Source organism: Pseudoliparis swirei, chromosome 2 (genome assembly GCF_029220125.1).
Source record: "Pseudoliparis swirei isolate HS2019 ecotype Mariana Trench chromosome 2, NWPU_hadal_v1, whole genome shotgun sequence".
NCBI classification, from domain to species: domain Eukaryota; kingdom Metazoa; phylum Chordata; class Actinopteri; order Perciformes; family Liparidae; genus Pseudoliparis; species Pseudoliparis swirei.
The window spans coordinates 11,690,427-11,709,207 of NC_079389.1; the positions used below are offsets into that span (position 1 = coordinate 11,690,427).

The following is an 18,781-nucleotide window of genomic DNA, read 5'->3' on the forward strand; positions in this document are numbered from 1 at the left end:
TGTCTTTTTTTCTGAAATCTTTGAAGGGAAACTTATTGTCAGAAAGATGCATCGAGTGCCTCCTTTTCTGGAAAGTGAGGAGGGTGAGATGGAAGCACAGAGATAACATTTATTCAAACATAGGAATTATGTTTCCATACTTTCTATCAGTTCTGAATAGCTTTTGCTATCTTGTTTCCGTATTTGGGGATTGAGGTACATTGGGAAATTGTGAATTTTGAAATTGACTCAGAATTAAAGTCACCCAAAATATTTTATTCATTTCATTTTTAAATGGTCACAATTTGGTTTTCACAAAAGCTGCACAAAAAACATGTAGTTAATTTTTTTTATCCAGGAAGGTTCTCAAACTATCTGATCCTGATATTTATTCACATGTAAAAAAGCGATAAGTGTAAAATGAGTTACATGCGATAAATTAACTTTTTATATAAAAATAAATGTTGCACGTGAGACGTGAATGCTGATCAGTAATATAGTATGAAAATAAGACTGCTAGTTGTAAAAGAAGCACCATACGCTCTGATCTACTCTTGAGTTCGAGAAATCTATCAAAAGTGCATTTTATGCTAAATGAAACTAATCATGGAGGACTACATGCTTTGGCAGATTTGCCCTTACATACAAGTTTCTTGTGTGGACTGAAAAGCAAATTAACTGAACACATTCTCCTCAGTGACATCTAATAAAGGCATAAGAAATGTGAATATGGTATACCAACAGAAAGCAACATATATAAAATATGAAACATTTGGTGAATGGACCATGTTTGAAATATAGTGCACGCAAAACAATTTCAGAACATCTTTGTGCTTTTTCACAGACACTGAAATCAAGTCAGAGAATCACAGTTGTGTATATGCTACAGATGTATTTAAATGTTACTGGCATCAATCAAATTATCTTAAGGGATTTCCTTAAGGAATCATTGCTGAAATTCTTCTCATTGATCGTTCATACGGGCGTATGGGTTATCCTTTGCCATACCTGTAAAAAACAATGGAGAACATATTGTATAACCCATTGTATGGCTACCAACAGGGCAAGCATATTACTGTATTAAAAATAGAACATATCCAGACTAATTGTGGGTTAAAAGCTAGTAGAATAACTGTATTTCTAAAATGCATGTCTTCAAAAAAGAGTAAAAAGTGTTAGTTATTAAATGTGGACAGTGCCGTTTCTTTTCAGTAGATGGCGCTACTTGAGCAACATTGTAAAAAAGTTGTTCCTAGTTTCCTTGGCTCAGATTCCATTATCTTCCAACTCTTTTAGCACTGTGCATGTAAAAAAACAAACATATTTGTTATTCCAGCATTTAAATGTATGAACCCACTCAAACACACAACCAATAAATTACACTCACCATATTTCTGCCTGATTTCATCATGTCTGAGATGCATTTCTGTTCTCCTGTAAAGGAAGAAACAAAGACACGTTGTTGGACAACAGAGAACACCGGACACACTCACGCCGACAGGGTTTGAATCCTCAATAAAGGATCAACACAAAGTACTATGCTGACAATAAATACCACAAAACCTATTTTACATTTTACATACTTGCCACTTAAAAATATATAACAACATACATCTACAATAGATTTCTGTCTGCATCATTTTTGATAAGGCAAGCAAATATTGCCTCTTTTATCATTTATTTATCAACATGCCGATGTGGACAGTCCACAACATGTACGACTCTCTCTTAGGTTATGTTATGGTTATAATTAAATTAAGAGGGGTTTGTAGTTTGTATATCGGAATACATATACATCTATCTATATATATATATAGATATCTAGATGTATTATCTAAATATACATCTAGATATATATAGTTAAATTTGTTATTTTTAGATCCCCTACTCAACAGTTACTTACTTCGCTTTTTGACTGCTCTTCCTCGCCCGGGTTTGTCGCTCCACTTTAGTGTCTTCTCTCTTGTTCCTAGAATATACAGTTGTGTTATTATTCATCATAGTTGTGTTTTTGTAAATAAAAGCCTACATAGCAATATAAACCACAATCGTAAGACCAGAAGCCTGATGTCTTCTTTTAGCCTCATACAATACAAGTAACAGTCAGTTTATCAGTTTCATAGAATAACTATATATATATATATACATACATACATACACACACACATACATCATTGTTAAATTAACACTTTTTTAGAACAGGCTACACAACTAAATAGATAGATCAATGTGATTATTTTTAGAACTAAGTTGTGGTCACAAATTCTGGCAGGCTTTTGGAGACGGCGGTATCAGCCGGGCCTCGCACAAAACCGACCCATTGTGTTCCCCGTGCTCCGCCTTCCACGTTGAACCAGATGTCACAGCCCACACTTCACAAGATGCGATGCTCACCCAATTCGTTCACACTTGCAGCAGCAGCAGCAGCAGCAGCAAACAATAATGCCAATAATGATGACGCCACCCAGCACCGACATGGTGATGATCACAATCTGGAAGTTTACTGGAAATCAAAGGCATAAACAGAGAGAGAAATAAAAAAGAATCACTCAAAGATTAGCATTTGATCATATTATGAATCCTATTAAATATACACCACTGTCCCGTTATAACTGTAACTATTAGTAGTCCAGATATTAGTAGACAAAAGCACCATAATATGTCATAAAGTCAAATAATTGATGAATCGGACACAAACAGTCAATAACTGACTATTAGTGAACTAAGATGTTATGAAATTAATGAAAAAATAAAACAATTGTTTCACTTTTAAATGTCAGAAAATAGTGATAAATGCATATCAGAAATTCCTAAAGCGCAAGTTTAGATCTACAAATAGTCTTTGGGATATTCACTTTACTATCAAGTAAGAGATAAAAAGAGAAGCACCACTTGTTAAAATAATCACTGCTTAAAAGCTGTGACGAGAGAATGTTGGTCAAAATGACTCAAAATCATGACATAGTTAAGGTTAGGGTTCACCCATGATACCCAGATGTGAGGTCTAAGATCTCGTCAGTCTTACCCCAACACAACCCCCATCGTGCATCATTCAGTGGACACACACTGTGGGGGGGCAGGATGTTCCTCACTGGGTAGTCCATGCATTGTTTGGTTGGTGTGCACCACAAACACTGCAACAAAAAGCAGCAGTCAACACTGGGCATATTGTTGCTCTGTTATTTATAGTAATACACCTCTTACAAAGCTAAGACCAGTTACAGTATTTGTCTGGACTTCATGAGACTTACTGTCATATTCTGCAGGCATTCATCACAACTGGTGTTGGATCTCGAGGCACAAGGAGCTGAAACTGAGATACAATACAGTGTGTTATATAGTTTTATGGCATTCTGGCCCACTTTTTACTTGCTAGGGTCAAGCTGTTGTATACAGGGCCTCATAGGGAAGAACATATACTCTTAATGGTAGTTGGACTTTATGCCCAGTGACAATTCATAAACAGAGTTTACGGCGACACACTGTGGAACAAGAAAATTAAACTAGGGGCAAGTTTGCTTGCGAACCATTAACATATATTGAGAGGATTCTCTTTGCCTCCACTTGTCTGCAGTCATGTGACCACCTCCTCCTGACTTAGCTCTGGTCATAACAACAACTAAATCAGCGCAACAGCGAAAGCTGAAAAAGAAGAAACACACACACACACACACACACACACTTACTCGGAGCTGGAGAAGAAGTCGGCTCCATAAAAACAGCGCCGAAAATCAACACCAAAACCAAGGCTGGCGCTCGGTAAACTCCGGACATCGTGAGACGAGCGCAGACCACCGACGGCACGCAAGTAACGACCAAACGAACGATTCCGGAGAGTTGAAGTGGAGGCTGGACCTCCTCGAGGGCTGACGTCATCAACTCATGACGCCGGCGTCATGAAGCGAAAAAAGAAACATCTTACCCCAGAACACATGCTCAGTGTCGGTGGGAGTGTCCATTCCGTCATCTTGTATTTAAACATAATACTAATAATAATAGTGATTTGATTAATGCTCATAGACCTATTTGTTTAAGCCATTAATAACAACACGTTTTGTGTTGCCAGGTTGTCTTAAACCTCCAGCTGTTTCTCCTCTCACGTTGCTTTGTCAGACGATGACAGACAAGTTGTAAAAGCCTTTTTATTAGCGGCTTCATGTCATGTGCCGTTTTAGAGAACTAACGCAGAACTTTTAGCTGACGGCAAATAAAAATAGAGAAACCGGAACTGATATGAACTACCCCTTTTAACGTTTTTGACAGCAGAATTGATACCTCTTAGGAAAAGTACATCCATTACCCTTTAAATATAACTTGCTACAATGTGTGACTGACCCGTAAAACAATCAGTGAATGTTATTAACATTGTAAAGTTATTAAAAGAAACCTTTATTGAAAAGTGCCTCTTCAAGAAATGTATTTAGCTGGATGTTTTTCCTTCCTTCACAATTAATCCACATTAATCCAAATTATTTTAGTTAACAATAAATTAAGAACAAGAGCCACGATTCTCATTACACATTCCAACATATTCACATACCATGCAGAATCCTAGATAGTTTACTGTAACCACATGCCAAATGTTTTTTCGCAGACTGATGATTATCGAGTATACGTAACTTAACAAAAGCATGATCAAGTTGTTAATTTGGTTTGACTACAAGGCTAGCAGCAGTGGGATCATCTTGGAATAATAAGTGAACCTCAATTTTTCTGTTCCTTCGATTCTGCCAACAGTGCATGATGATGGGCAGACTGATGATGACTATGTAAGGTCACACTAATAAGATGGCTAAAGATATCATTTGTCCACTCTGAAAGGTGCAAGCACACATTGTTAACACTTACACAGTTAGCTATGGCACAATTGAGCAAATCATTAGTTGTATTGTTTATATATATTCATTCATATTTTGTGTTCTTCATTTTATACACAAAAATGCACATGGACTAATTCCAGCTTCGGTGTTTCAACCAACATTGGTATCAGTCGTAGTAATGTGTTAATATTTTTCATCTGGTGGATACAGATTCACATCCACAGAGTTGGCAAACAGCTTTACTGTCAGGACCATGTTGTCCCCTGTGAGGCACGACAATGAGCTTTTTCAAATACAATAATTTATTAGAGCATCTTTAAATTCTGATATAAAACATTTTCTGATTTTTCTTCCTCAAGACAATCAGAAATCTCAGAAATACAGTCATCATCAATGGCAAGAACAGTCTCTGGTGTGGCCGCCGGCAGCTGACCAGGTCGCCTAAGTGAGTACGATGGGAGAGCGATGGAAGACTGATGCAAAGTGAGGTAAATACTAAGCTCAATATGTCATAGTCTTATCACAAACTATACTGTAAGTCAACTGGCATAGGCATACGTTGTGTTCATTTACATTGGAAGAAAGAAATATCCTATGAGATCAATCAAATGAATTGAGCATGTTGGGCGTCGATGGCAGCACACTAGGGTTATTCTATGTTGACAAAAGCTCAGAAACAGGGCACAAAATGGAGAAAATCAAGAGTAAGTTATGAACACATTGTCTGAATCTACAATTCTGTGTCCAAGAATGCACAAATAAAAGCACTGTGTTCACCTCAGCTTGTTCTCCCAATACACTACTTCCATAAATAAATAACCCACCTTACAAGGCCTTTGACATCACTGAGAAAAACACAGCAAAACTGTCTTAGACACAGACACACTGAACAAGCACTATCATGCTTGTTTCTAAGAACACAACCTTGGACATCAGTTTGAGCTAAAAAACAATAAAAATACACAATAAAAAAGCTCAGCAAAAAGTACTTGTTCTATTAGAGAAGTATATTTTGGTTCGATTGATTTTAGTAATCGTGCATTTTGAGAAAAAAAACTTGACTGCTGTGGTTATAGACGATGCATCTCCACTGATGCAGTGGTTATTCACGTTGAATTTTCTTTTTTCACTGGTGCTTTTGTTAGCAAATGCACCAGTGGAGGCCATAACTACCACTGACAAATATACGCAACACCCCAACATTTATATTCCATTCCTGAAAGGCCGCATATACACCAAATCTTTTAGTCCAGAATAGCTAAAAGAAAATCTTAAATAAGGCAAGATGAGGGATATCTCCCGGGGACAGTTGCAGTATATTACACATAAACCTGAGGGGATCTCCATTAAGGAGAACATTCGTTACAATGGGGAGCAACATCGGTTGGAACAACAATGACTACTCAAGTCAGTTGCAACTGTAGCACATTCAGATTTCTAGTTTGGAGGCATGTTTAAAGAAAATAAACACTTTTAGAAAGTATAAAGTCCTAATTCAGATGTTGAATAAATATGTCTGTTTGGAGTCTGGTTTTCTTTGATATTTAGCAAAAAAAGAATCCATGAAAAGATGCCTGAAATACATTTCATGTAAGAAGTGACATATGAGCACTGCAACTAATGAGACTGCATGGAGGGCAGCAACACTTGGGACGACTGTCAAGCTTAAAATGGTGCAAAGCTTAATGTTCCCACTTTTGTCTCAAGCAGTTCCTTTTTATGGGTCCTTATTGAAAATAATCTCTATGGGTGGAGTTTGTCTGTTTGCTAAGTAGCCAGTCAAAAGCTCTGAAACACAATCGCTGTCGAGGTGATTGGTTCCTCTTGCCATGGATACATCTTCTCTCCAGTCTTGCTTGTTATCCGTCGGGTCTACTTGTAGGCGAGTACGTGTTGAGTCCTGAAAGTCAATCACCGGATCCAGTTGGTTCCATAACTGGAGACAGACTTCACACTGCAGCGCTTCTTCACAATCATGCTTATGTAGGCTTTCATAATCTTTGTGATCTCTCCAACCTGGCAATGTACAGAAGAAACACACAGTCAGAAGACATCCTGTTTCCTCTCACATATAAACTAATATCTACAGCAAAGTGTTATGCACCTGGGGTGTTTCAAAGAGCATCTCTCTCTCATCCACGGTGATCTTGTAGGTGCAGGACTGTGGAGCGCCAAAGAAAATGATGTGTTCATAAGGGAAGGTCTCCAGAGGCTTGGGCTCTCCTCTCTTGTAGACGGACACATTTTCAGCGCTCACACTCAACCAGAGATCATGAGGGAAGCCTCCTTCTTTGCACTAGAAAGACACAAACACATGGGCGTTATGAACATCTTCCCATGTGTGCTGGCAGCTCGGGACGCACCGATCCGATCGGCAGCATCAGTACCGAGGCTGATGCCGACCATGTTGATCGGATCGGACACCAATAAAAGATGCGTAAACTGACCTCAACGTCAAACAGTGTGGATCCATACCCAGGCCACTCCTTGATGATGGTCATGTATCGGAGCATTGCCTGGTGCTGGTCCAGACCACTGAGGCGGGACCATTTCTCCACTATGCTCGCCCTGGTGGCAGACATCTCCTCCTTTATCCACATCTCCAACATCTGCTCCTCCTCCATGCGCTGCTTCTTCATTGAGCCCGTCTTCAAGCCCCGTCGCAGGGTCCCGTCCAGGAAGGAAGTCCTTCGGCGCTCCAGGGTTTGGCCAGAACCCGAGGCGCCACCCACCTTGGTGAACTGGAGGATGCGACTGCGCAGACGCCCCACAGGGTAGACGTTTTCCAGGCTCCAGGTGACCTTTGTTGTGTCGCCAAACAGGAACTGCAGGCGTTGAGCGGCCAGGTGTTGCAGGGTCTCCTCGCGGGCAGGGAAGTGGCCCCGGGTCAAACTCTCATGGGCCTGGAGGATCGGCACACGAGTTAGCGTTATGAGCACCGACCTGTGACGGAAAAGAGTCAATAAAGTGCAACAGGACGAGTAAAACACACCTGCTCGAACATAAATGCAAACTCCACCCCCTCTTTAGGCATGCTCTCCACATCCAGGAAGCAGTAGAGTTTAAAATAGAGTTTCCATTGGCCTTCCTCCTCAGCTTCCTCGCTGCCAGAAAGTCTGATGGGAAAGCCACAAACCGTACATATCGATTACGGGTGTTCGGTATGTGACAGGACCCGGAATTCATCATCACTTTATCAAATATAATATGGAATAGAGAGTAACCCGTAATCACGGGGAACATACCGTTCAAATTTCGCCAAAACATCAGCCACAATAACCCTGCTCTCCACAGCTCTGTCCATGGTGTTGTTGTGTTCAAAGAGTGCAAACATGTTCCTGCTGTCCTCCATAGCCAGACCTCGGATTAGCTTCTCCACCACCTGGACACAGCAAGCCGAGATCAATCACAACGCTTCGTATATTTTCGTACAGTACCTTCTCTTGCATTGTTGGAAATAGAAAAATCTATATCAGCGTTTGTGTAAAGTAATCACAGTGATATCTTGCAGAGGGATATTCAAAACGGCTCACCTCTCCAGCGGTGGTGTGTGAGTTAATGGAGATCTTGCAGGAGCCTCCTCCATGGCAGTACACTGTGGTGGTCATTTCCTGTCTGGTAAGCAGTGCTATGATTTCCTCTTGAGAGGGAACAAACTCTCTGTTCTTGGTCTTCTTCAGAGACTCACTGATGAAATGGGCAAACATTTCAATGTCTGTACCGGGAAACAGCTCCTTAATCCTGAAAACACACAAAAGACAGTCAAATAGAGGTTCCAACCCTTTGTAATCTCCAACCGTAGGATTGTTTTTGAATCACGGCACGAGCCCAGAAACAGACTGCACCTCTTGAGGTGAAACTTGAGGTAGCGTAGGATGCCTCGGCTGGGCAGGAAGGTGCAGCACATAGAGGTCAGGAGATGCCAGTGGGCGCGATTGGCCGGACTGTTTGGGTGCGGGACGTGATTGGTTTGTTTGATCAGCTGACAGTAAACCTCATCTCTTAACGGCTTCAAGTCTTGACAGGTCTGGAGGATTCCCTGGATGATTGGGACAGGGTCTGACACGGTCTCCATCTCCTGCAGTGAGTTGAAGATCTTCACCGCTTCATCCTGCAGGCTGGTGTAACCCTTCTCCTTTTGCACTGGGAGAGATGGATAGGGAGGGAATTTCAAGTTTAAGTTTGGAACTACATAAAAATATTTTCTTTACTTTATACCTGGTATTAATGAAATTACATTAAATCACTTCAAATATTGTGCTATAAGTTAACAATTAACAATTTAATGCTTTCTAACGCTGATTGAGCAGCGTGTATGTGGGGAGCTTTCAATTCAAAGTTGTCGTCTTCATCTATGCACTCTGTCGAGGTGCATCGCACTGGAAAGTTCCTCATTTAATGATGTTATTGAAAAAAATGATGCTTGCTTTTCCCCTCCATCTTGTAAGCTTTTATGTTGTAAGATAAATAATGACGAAAACAGAAGAATGCATGTATTGAGGTGCGTGTTACTGCAAAAACAAATCAGGGTACTTGTACTTTATCATACCCAACCATTTATAACACAGTAGTATTTGGTCAGTAGCTGCAGGTCGCGACACTCACAGAGGATACTGACATCTCCATAGGGCAGAGGGAGAAGAGGGGAGTGCAAAGGATGCTGGGTATATCTCAAGATGGGGTTCCTCCAGTACGTCTGCTCCACAGCCTCCACGTTCAAACTGCTCTCCTGAAAGACAGAAAACTGGATCAGCGATGTCATGAGTTATCTTGATAACAAAATAAAGTATAATTAAATAGGAATAATTAATTAATTATGTCAGTGTGGAAAAATAACAGAATAGCAATATCAGTGATTGAAAAAATGTTTCGAAGTAGGTGAAGCAAAATACTTCAAAGAAGATCACAGCACACACTCGGTGAGTACAGGTACCTCACTTTACTAGTGTGTGTCTCTGCCAAAGGTTTGCATGACTGAAAAGAGTTCAAATAATATCAATACGTTAATGACATCTAATGCAAATTATTAGTAAATTATCATTAGCACCTTTAGTGTGGCATGTAAAATCTCATCGGTCAGACATTGCATACAGATGAGCAGTTATTAGCATGACAGGCACATTCACCCTTTCATACCTTGATGTCCCTGATAAGTTGCTGTGTTGGCGTTTCAATGGGAACTTTGCTGTCTATCGCTCCCTGTATGGCACTCGCCCACCGCATGGCTTCATTCAGCATTTTGGTGTACAGGCGGTAAGAGTGTTTACGTCCATGGACGATTATATTCCAGTAACCTGGGTGAACAAGACAACAGGTAAGTAGAGGCCAAACAACTCCCTGATGGAGCTTAAGATTGAACCAATCAGAAATATTTTCCCTCCTACAGGCTCAAACCTGAGAAATGACCAAATAAACGTTGAGAGACTAAAACTCAAATTAATATGTATATATATATATGGTGCTTAAGACGACTGAGAATAACGTGGACCATGAACTCACCAGTGTCCTTGAAGACCTTCTCATCTGGCTGCACCACAGAGCAGAGACTGTTGAGGACCAGAGTTCCTAGTTTGGAGGCGGTGCGCTCTGACGACTTGTAATAGTCCAGCGAGGTAGTGGTGAGAACAAACCAGCGCTTCTTCAGCTTGAGAGAAGTGCTTTTGGCTCCTGACTTCATCTCTTTGTGTAGCCAGCCTGAAGGATGATAAACAGAATTATTAATCTTTTTTAAATATTTCCTATTTGTGGAGCTAACCAGTGGTATCCTACCGCAAACTTAAGTCATAAACGTCTCATCGTAGAAGTGGGTGTCTCAACTGACTGACCTCTGACTATGAACTCCTGTCCGTCGACCTTGAGGTCTCCCTTGGATTTCTGCAGCAGGCCGATCCAGTGGTGCATCTCCTCTGGTGTGTTGGTGTTGCAGTGGATCACCCGGTTAGCCGTGATGATCACAAACGAGTTTGGTCTGCAGAACGCATAAACACACACACACACACACACACACATGTAGTCACAACGATGCCGTCGTACTAATCGTCCTTCAGGTGTATTAGTCGTTCCTCACCTGTCGGGGTTGTCTGATGCACAAACAGAATCAATCAAGCCCACATCTAGTGTGCCCTGGACAGAGAGAAGAGGGGAGGATTGACATATTGAAATGTTAGTAGCTGGTCGCCCATCGCTAATGTTTACCTTGGAGGATTTTCTTCAAGGCTAGTTGAAGGCAACAAACACATCACTTGTTTGGTCTCCTTAGTGGTGCAGGAACACCCATCCCACCCCATCCCACCCCATCCCTACCTTCAACCCCCAAGATCCCTTTTCAAAGAAAACAGTAAATGTCACACTTTTGGACCTTTTTAAGACTTCCCTTTCTTAAAGTGAAATTAAAGAGTTACTTTTCCATGATTACTTCCCTGACACAGTAAACATTGCCACCTGGTACTCCAAGCCGTTTTATTTTAAGAGTGATCCATTGTTTGATCAGGGTGTCCTACTGGCCAGATGTGGTTCAAGGTGAAATGGAACCTCCCCGGTTGAGTCTTTTACTGCATATCTCACTCTCTCTCTATCTCTCTCTCTTCTATAATTTCCTGTCATCTCTCTTCTGTAATTTCACTAATACACTTGAAAATATAACTTATTGCTTTAAATTACAGATTACTACTGTATAAAACTATCAAATTGAGTGTCGGGGTGAGACAGAGAAGAGGTTCCAAAGGGAGTTTGATTTATTGGGAGTAAATCCCAGGATATGCTTGAAACTAAGCAGCCTGTAAAATCATGGCATCCAACAACGTGTGAAGGCAATTGGGTGTTATGAGAGTAGTTTGTAAATGGTTGTTTGTATTAATAAATGGAGGGTATACTGTACAACTATGTTAAGCTTATTTCTATGACATTTGCCTTGCCATCATTTTGTTAAATTACATTTATAGCTATTTGATTTCATAAATCTGCAAATTTCATTAACTCCACTGCAATCTTTCAACGTCCATAACATTTTTTACAATGACACTGTGTGTATTCTGCTTCTTCAGCTTAAATTACGAAAGGAGTCAAATCTGAGCCATCATAGTTAAGTTGTTTCAGTTATGTGCTTCATCTTCACTGCTAATAAAGCGTGTTGATGCTGGGGCCCAGACAGCAGAGAGGTGAAGCAGCACTAACCACTGCATTCTTTGGGTTGGCCTGTTCGTGGTGCATCTCCGTGAGCTGCTCCGGTCTGGCGCTGTGGACCTGACTCAGCACATTGAACCAACCACTGGATGGAGTCAGAGGGAGTTCAGAAAGTGAAAGTTGGCCAACTCATAATTGAAAATTACACCATGAACTTCCACTGGCAACCACAAGGGGGAACTTGTTGTCCCCCACACTTCACTTGTACAGACACGACCTACAAAACATCGAGTTCAGGATTTCTATGGGACTCTGGATATAATGTACCTGGCATCTTCTGGAGACTCTGCATAGATGTGGTAGGTCCTCTCCTCAGTCACAACATTCAGTGCGTTTTCCTTCTCATGATTGTCCACTATCTCCCTACAGACGACCCGGAGTAGAACAAAACTTACCGAACTATCGATTTTGAGCAATAGTTAGACCCCCAAAATAAGTGAACAAACGGCACGAAAATGAAACGTGTTTACCCCAATGACTGAGAACAGGATCTTACTTGGCTGCACGGATATCGATGGTTCCTTTCAGCTTCTCTTCGCTGTCGCTCTCAAAGTACATGAGCTTTGACTCTCGCAAAACAAACCAGCGCATCTTCCAGTTGCGCCGAGACAAAGTGGACATCCCTCCTCCTTTCTTGTAAAGCCAACCGGATTTGAGGGAGTCCTGCTTGGCCCGAAACCACATGAAGGTCTCGTCCTTCAGGACGCACCAGCGACGACGCCATGGGATCATCAGCCCGCCTGAAAGAGGGAAAGGTGCAGAGGGAAACTATGTTTATGTACTAATGTATCATGTGGAATCTCAGTAGGATGGGAGTAATAAAAACAGCGTTAGCACCTCCCAGTACATGCGGACAATGTAAGCACTAAAACATTTTTTTTAAATGCCTGTTCGACATTTTCAAAAGTGATGAGACAACAAGACCAGCTGCGTTCGTCTGTGCAGAAATCATCTGCATGCCTGCTGGGCAGTGATTTGGTAAAGCTACTCACTCTTCATGTAGAGGTAGCCGTGGAAGTAAGGAGGCCCACTGCCATTCAGCATATTCACTCTCCCATTGGAAACTTCCTCGTCTGTGTCCACATAGTCATCGATGTCCTCATCGCTGTCAATGAACTGAAACGCAAACATCAACATTCACGAAGTTAGCTGTCCTGGAAGTGAATACCTCATCCTTCACAAGCAAATTATATAAATTACACTTCATATAACCTGCACAATAGTACGGTCATATCAAGAAATAACTGATTGTTTATATGTAAATGACTGGAAGTTTTTAGTTTCAGTGCCTAAATCAGTGCTCAAAGTCTGTCTTGACCTTGTGATGTTGTGCATAAAACACACACACACACACACACACTTTTCCCTTTGACATTTTGCTGATCAGACAGTTAGGTCGGAGCTCTCTGCACAGTATGAGGGAATAGATTCACATGCTCCTTTTGATATGATAAGAGGAGATTCAGGCAAACGCAGCATATTAACTTAAGTGTAAAGTCAGCACACGGGTGGATTAATATACCCAGAAGAAAGCCGAGTGTGTGACAGTGTATATGTGAACAACGGCTTTCACCGTGTGATTTGACATGGGAATACAAAAAAACACAGCTTCAATTTAAAAAGGCAAAACGTATTTGTTTTTGGCTCAACAACCATTCCTGTCACTCTCTACGGTAAACAATGATTCTCCAAATGATTCTCCATCTGGGATTGGATCTGTAGCATTGGAGTTCTCACCGAGTCCGAGCTGCCTCTAAAGGAGTCCAGGCTGTTTTGGGTACAGGAGGATTTTCGCAACACCTCCTCATCGGTGATATGGCCGTCGTTGATACTTGCACCTGAGCTCCCGTGAACCTCTTCAAACTCCTCCTGGTCGTAGTCTGACTCGGCATCTGGCGGGTTTGAGTGGGACGGCTCCTCGCTCACAGGCTCCAAGTCTGAGCCCCTGCTGGCTCTATGGCACGGTACCATTTCTCCATTAGTGACGACAGGAAGAGGATGTCTGGAGGTTTGAGAGTCTGTAAGATCTGAGCCATGACTCAGTCCGTTGGGGGTAAGTGGGGAGAGTTTTGCGGAGGCAAAGGAGGGGGCGGCAACTCGTCCTTCTGCAAAGGCAGGCGGAGGAGGGGGAATACTTCGGAATACTTCCTTGTCCAAAGGAACTGCAGCCAGAGGCGGGAAGTCAGGCAGAGGAACACACTCGTCCTCAGCGTGGAAACCCTCGTCCACCTCCTCCTCGGCTAGAGGGGCTGTAGATTCGGTTGGCTCGTGGAGGTTCTCCTCACTCGAGAGGGACGGCTCTAAGCCGCCAAAGTCCAGGAGATCCAGAAACTCAGTCGCCACACGGGAAGCTTCCTTCTCCAGTCTGTAGATCTCGGCGTCTCTCATCTCCCGCAGCTCCTCGTGGGAGACGTCCCCGAGGAGGGACACGCCGTCCTCCTGCTGCTTCTGCAGACGCTCGATCTCCCTCTCCAGCCGCAGGATCTCCTCCATCTGACGGCTCTCCTCCTCAGAGGTGTGGCTGTTGGACAGGGTCTGGGACAGCTCCTTCTGCAAGTGGACAAGGAAAGAGGAAGTGACTTACTTTATGCCAGCACATACGCACCTAAAGTTGTGTTTTGTTATTTGAAAAACAGTATTTTGAAAAAAGGAATTACCTTCTGGCAAACACCATTTACCAGGGAGTTCCTAGAAAATGGAAACAAATTACATTTGGGGTGACACACGTGCATTTAAAGGAATAATCATCTGATCCTCCATGTCATACAGAGTGAATAACTCTACCTTTTCTCATCCGCTTCAGCTGCCATCTTCTGTCCTTCCTCTTTCTCCCTCATCAGTCTCAGCTCCTCTTTCCTCATTGACTCCTCCTCTTCCTCCCGCCTCTTCATCTCCTTGTCCATGAGCCTCTGTCTCTCCTCCTCCATCTGTCTCCTCTCCTCCTCCATCCTCCTCCTCTCCCCCTCGACTCGCCTCCTCTGCTCTTCCTCTTCTCTCTTCCTCCTCTCCTCCTCTCGCTTCTGTTTCTCCCCCTTGAGTCGGCGATGGAGGGATCGGGCCAGCTGGCCTCTGTGATGTTTCTGCAGGACGATGGTGGCGAAGCGCAGCCGCAGGAAGACGCGTCTCCAATAGTGAGCGCGGTAGTTCCTCTGGATAGTGACGACGCTGGACTGAATCCTCTTATATCGTTTCCTAGGGAGAAAATCAAACACGCACCTTTCAGTCAAGCATGGACGCACGCAAATATAAAAAACAATGTTGTGTGTCACCACAAACTTATTTGTGACGTTGCTCAGCATCACAGGATCGCTCTCTGTTTAAATAAACACACCTGTATGAACGCCTGTATATTGTGAACTGGGCAATGTTGAGAGTCTGATGAGGTTGCATATAATAAAACAAAGGCTTTTCTTTGCTTGGGTCTTGAGGGAACTTCCCTAGCCTTTAGTCTGAGTGCCTCTGAAGTGAAGGGAACTCACAACCTGAACACAGTCATCAGTCACATAATACTCTCCCAACGGAGCCTTCGGAGGACTGTATATGACATGATATGTTTTAGCACGCAGGTGCAATTAACATCCCTCAGGGTGTCTGCATGTGCACATTTTTTTAACCCCAATAGAGATGTATGCCCTGCTGTCTGACAGGGAGATGGGAAAGGGGGAAAACATGCCGCTCTGGCTGAAAAGAATGAGTAAAACAACATTGACTGCACGACCTATAGTGTAGCAATACTTTAAAGCCTGTTTGCACATAAGTGGTCCATGGGGCATGACATATACATAATTCTACATCAAACTGTATTTTAAAGATATACTTGTCAAGTGCATTACGCATTGTAACCTCCAGACCAGACCCAAAAAGAGCAGTTATCCCCCTTTTGTCCAAAAGTTGCTTAAAGTTTGTTAAAATAATCTTACTTCTCATCCTGAATCTGTCGGAACTATAATATCTTTACAAGTGAAATACTTGATCCCAACACACGTTTTTTATGGCTGCACCATTACGTCATATGGAAAAATTCTCTATGTTACGTGCATTATTTTATACACATTCCTCCTACTGTGGAGGAATTTAACAAATAAATATAAATATGGAAACTCATTGTACTCAATTTATTAATGATGTTGTTTTGTTCCACAGCCCTTTCAAAATGAAATGTACCTGATCAATTTTAAATTGATGAGTGAACATTTTTGATAAAGTGAGGTGCAGGATTTTGTATGGTTATTTTGCAATCCGACTTTATGTTTCCACACTCCTGCTATAAGACTTTCTGGAGTACACAACATTTTTAGTGAATTATATCTGGTATCATAGGAAACTCTGGGATCTTGGCTTCACTTTTTAATTATGGTCCCGCTACTAAGTTAAAAGAAATAACTATTCATCTTTACTGCGCTTCAAAATCTGGTAGGCAACCTCGGCAGGCAACCTCGGCACTGACACTGTATAACCCATATTACACACACACACACACACACGAATAAAGTGTGCCAAAGGCATGCACATATGCCCCCCCCCCCCTTCCAAAAACCCACCGGCTGGAAACCTCGATCACAAAACTAAACAACGACAACTGTCGCTGCCACTCAGCCCCCCCCCCCACACACACACTCACCTTGCCACATAGCTGAGGATGTGGGCGCGGATCACCATGCCAGCCCTGCGCCGCACCCCTTCCCTCTCGTTCTCCAGCCTTTGCTCCAGGGCCTCCTTCAGGAACACCTGCGGGTCGAGCAGCGCCACGGCCGACCGGGAGCGACAGAGACAGGGAGACACAGAGAGGAGTGGGGCGGGGGGTTAGTTCCTTCTTCTTGGTAAGGCTGCAAAAGAGGGGCCAACAGGGATGCGAAGGGCCCCTGTTGTCTGTTGGCAGCACCCCGTGCCCACTGCAGAGGAAGCTGCGGTGCCGTTGAGGCTAGCGGCCGAGCGGCTCTCCCTGACTGCGGAGCGAAGCGGAGCGGAGCGCGGAGTCGCTGCTGAAGCCGCCGCTGCAGAGCCTCATTGTGTCCGGGCGTCCTTCCTCGACGGGTCGCTGTTGCGGCTGCGGCTGCGTTGGTAGCACGACTGACGCGCACAGGCAGAGAGGGAGTGGAGAGGTAGGGAGAGCAGAGGAGAGGAGGGATGGAGGGAGGGAGGGAGGGAGAGCGGGGGGGGGGGGACTGGTGTCCAGATAGAAAGCCACACCCCTCCTTGCTCTTGTGAAGGGAAGGAGGGAAAGTTTAGTTAACCCTTTCCTCGCTCCTGGAGACCTTTTTCTTCTTCTTTTTCTTCTCAAAGTTGGTTACTGTAGGTAGGACACATGACAGCCTCCAGTTCCTCCGAGACTAAAATGCTCAAACACAGAAATGACCAGAGAGCGGCAACACAACATTAGAAATGATCGAATTATTCTGTCTGACCATGTAAGCAGGCTGAGAGAACCAGCCAGCTGTGCATCTGGGTTTGTGTGATAATGTGATAACTGTTGCTGGAGGACGAGGAGGGGGACCTTTGGTTTACTGTGTGTGTGTGTGTGTGTCCCAGATGTTCCGCTAATCAAAGGATCCCACAGCTGCAGCCCTGTCTGCCTCTGCAAAGTCTGCAAGTCCACATCCTTCCCTCGTCTGCACACACACACACACACGCGCATGCATGCTCGCGCGCGCACACACACACACACACACACACACAAGCCTCTAATTCTAGGGAACACACTTCCTCTGCACACAATCAGAATGTATATAATTACACACAGATTGTTTCTCCAAAGAAAATGTAGCCCCCCATCTTGTCTATGAGCCCCCTTTCCCACAACCCACACTAGCCTAATTCCCTGAGCCCAGAAATATTACGCTGCCATCAAAAACACAACCATGTGGACAGAATGACACATATTTTTCTCTCTTTCTATTACTTTAGTTTACAGAGTGGCAGCAGTGGCAGCAACAGATCTAAATGCAGACCCTGGATGCATAATGAAGTGTTATCAACACAGAGAAAACACTTATTTATCTCTCTGAAGTCTGTAATACCCAGTGACTCCAGAGATGTATACTATGTGCATGTATGAAACATTTAATATAGATAGGCATGTGCACATTAGTGGTTATGCTCTGGTTATATACTCAATAAAAACCAACACATCAAACGCATCAAACATTTTTGGTCTCAACTTCTATTTCAGCATGTGTGCAGCTCACAATATTCATAGTGTACCAGCCAAATGGGGCATTACAGTAAAAAGCTGCAACACATTTGAATGTCTCGGCTGCAGAGGAACCACAACTTAGAGCAGGAAGTGACAGTGGGACAAATGTGGATTTACCTGATTTCAAGGAAGCCTATACAACTGTTTTATTTACACCCTTTTTATTGCGGTGTCGATGTCATCGATGCTGAGTTCAGCATGAAGAAAGGAGGTTTTGCTGTCCAGATCGAACCACTCATGAAAAGGTTAATCATTCAATGGGAGCGCGGAGGGGAGTTGATGATTGTTTGAAATAAAGAGGCCAAGAGAGAAAACGAGAGAAGATAAACTGTGTTGCAACAGATGGAGACCATATCGCGACAATAACTTTTTTGACATGATGAACGCATGACCTTCCTCTAACCTCTGCAACCCTTCATCACTGCTTCCAAATCACTCGATGGGATTATAGTTTGTTAAATCAACAGCACAACAAGTGTCAGAAGGGTAACACTCTTCCACCTACAATAAGGCTGCCTCAGGATTACTGTAAGCCCAGCATTGGTTTACAGTTACAGTAACAGTTGTTGGTGTTTTTTTTTTTTTGGGAGCAGCCATGTAACTCTGT

The 18,781-nt window shown here is 43.0% G+C and overlaps 2 protein-coding genes across 2 annotated transcripts in view; both read right to left on the reverse strand.

Annotated features, from left to right (window-relative positions):
- Window positions 1–234: 234 nt before the first annotated feature.
- pttg1ipb (PTTG1 interacting protein b) lies at window positions 235–3,829 on the reverse strand. Its single transcript, XM_056434497.1, has 7 exons — window positions 3,666–3,829; window positions 3,231–3,292; window positions 3,005–3,113; window positions 2,374–2,482; window positions 1,883–1,948; window positions 1,367–1,413; window positions 235–987 (listed from the first exon to the last, which is right to left on the reverse strand). The coding sequence occupies exons 1-7, from the start codon at window positions 3,751–3,753 to the stop codon at window positions 944–946; spliced, it is 525 nt and encodes a 174-aa protein (XP_056290472.1). The 5' UTR covers window positions 3,754–3,829; the 3' UTR covers window positions 235–943.
- Window positions 3,830–5,080: 1,251 nt separating this feature from the next.
- The window catches only part of myo10l3 (myosin X, like 3), a 53,059-nt gene continuing 39,358 nt past the window's right edge, over window positions 5,081–18,781 (reverse strand). The window contains exons 22-41 of the mRNA XM_056427137.1: window positions 16,603–16,709; window positions 14,766–15,173; window positions 14,639–14,669; window positions 13,719–14,531; window positions 12,974–13,097; window positions 12,478–12,721; window positions 12,249–12,344; window positions 11,973–12,066; window positions 10,867–10,922; window positions 10,625–10,767; window positions 10,299–10,493; window positions 9,936–10,093; window positions 9,405–9,528; window positions 8,645–8,942; window positions 8,333–8,540; window positions 8,045–8,181; window positions 7,792–7,915; window positions 7,247–7,702; window positions 6,904–7,095; window positions 5,081–6,815 (exon numbers count right to left, since the gene is read on the reverse strand). Coding sequence (XP_056283112.1) covers window positions 6,711–6,815; window positions 6,904–7,095; window positions 7,247–7,702; window positions 7,792–7,915; window positions 8,045–8,181; window positions 8,333–8,540; window positions 8,645–8,942; window positions 9,405–9,528; window positions 9,936–10,093; window positions 10,299–10,493; window positions 10,625–10,767; window positions 10,867–10,922; window positions 11,973–12,066; window positions 12,249–12,344; window positions 12,478–12,721; window positions 12,974–13,097; window positions 13,719–14,531; window positions 14,639–14,669; window positions 14,766–15,173; window positions 16,603–16,709 — 4,113 coding nt within the window. The 3' untranslated portion in view covers window positions 5,081–6,710. The remainder of the gene's footprint in view (window positions 6,816–6,903; window positions 7,096–7,246; window positions 7,703–7,791; window positions 7,916–8,044; window positions 8,182–8,332; window positions 8,541–8,644; window positions 8,943–9,404; window positions 9,529–9,935; window positions 10,094–10,298; window positions 10,494–10,624; window positions 10,768–10,866; window positions 10,923–11,972; window positions 12,067–12,248; window positions 12,345–12,477; window positions 12,722–12,973; window positions 13,098–13,718; window positions 14,532–14,638; window positions 14,670–14,765; window positions 15,174–16,602; window positions 16,710–18,781) is intronic.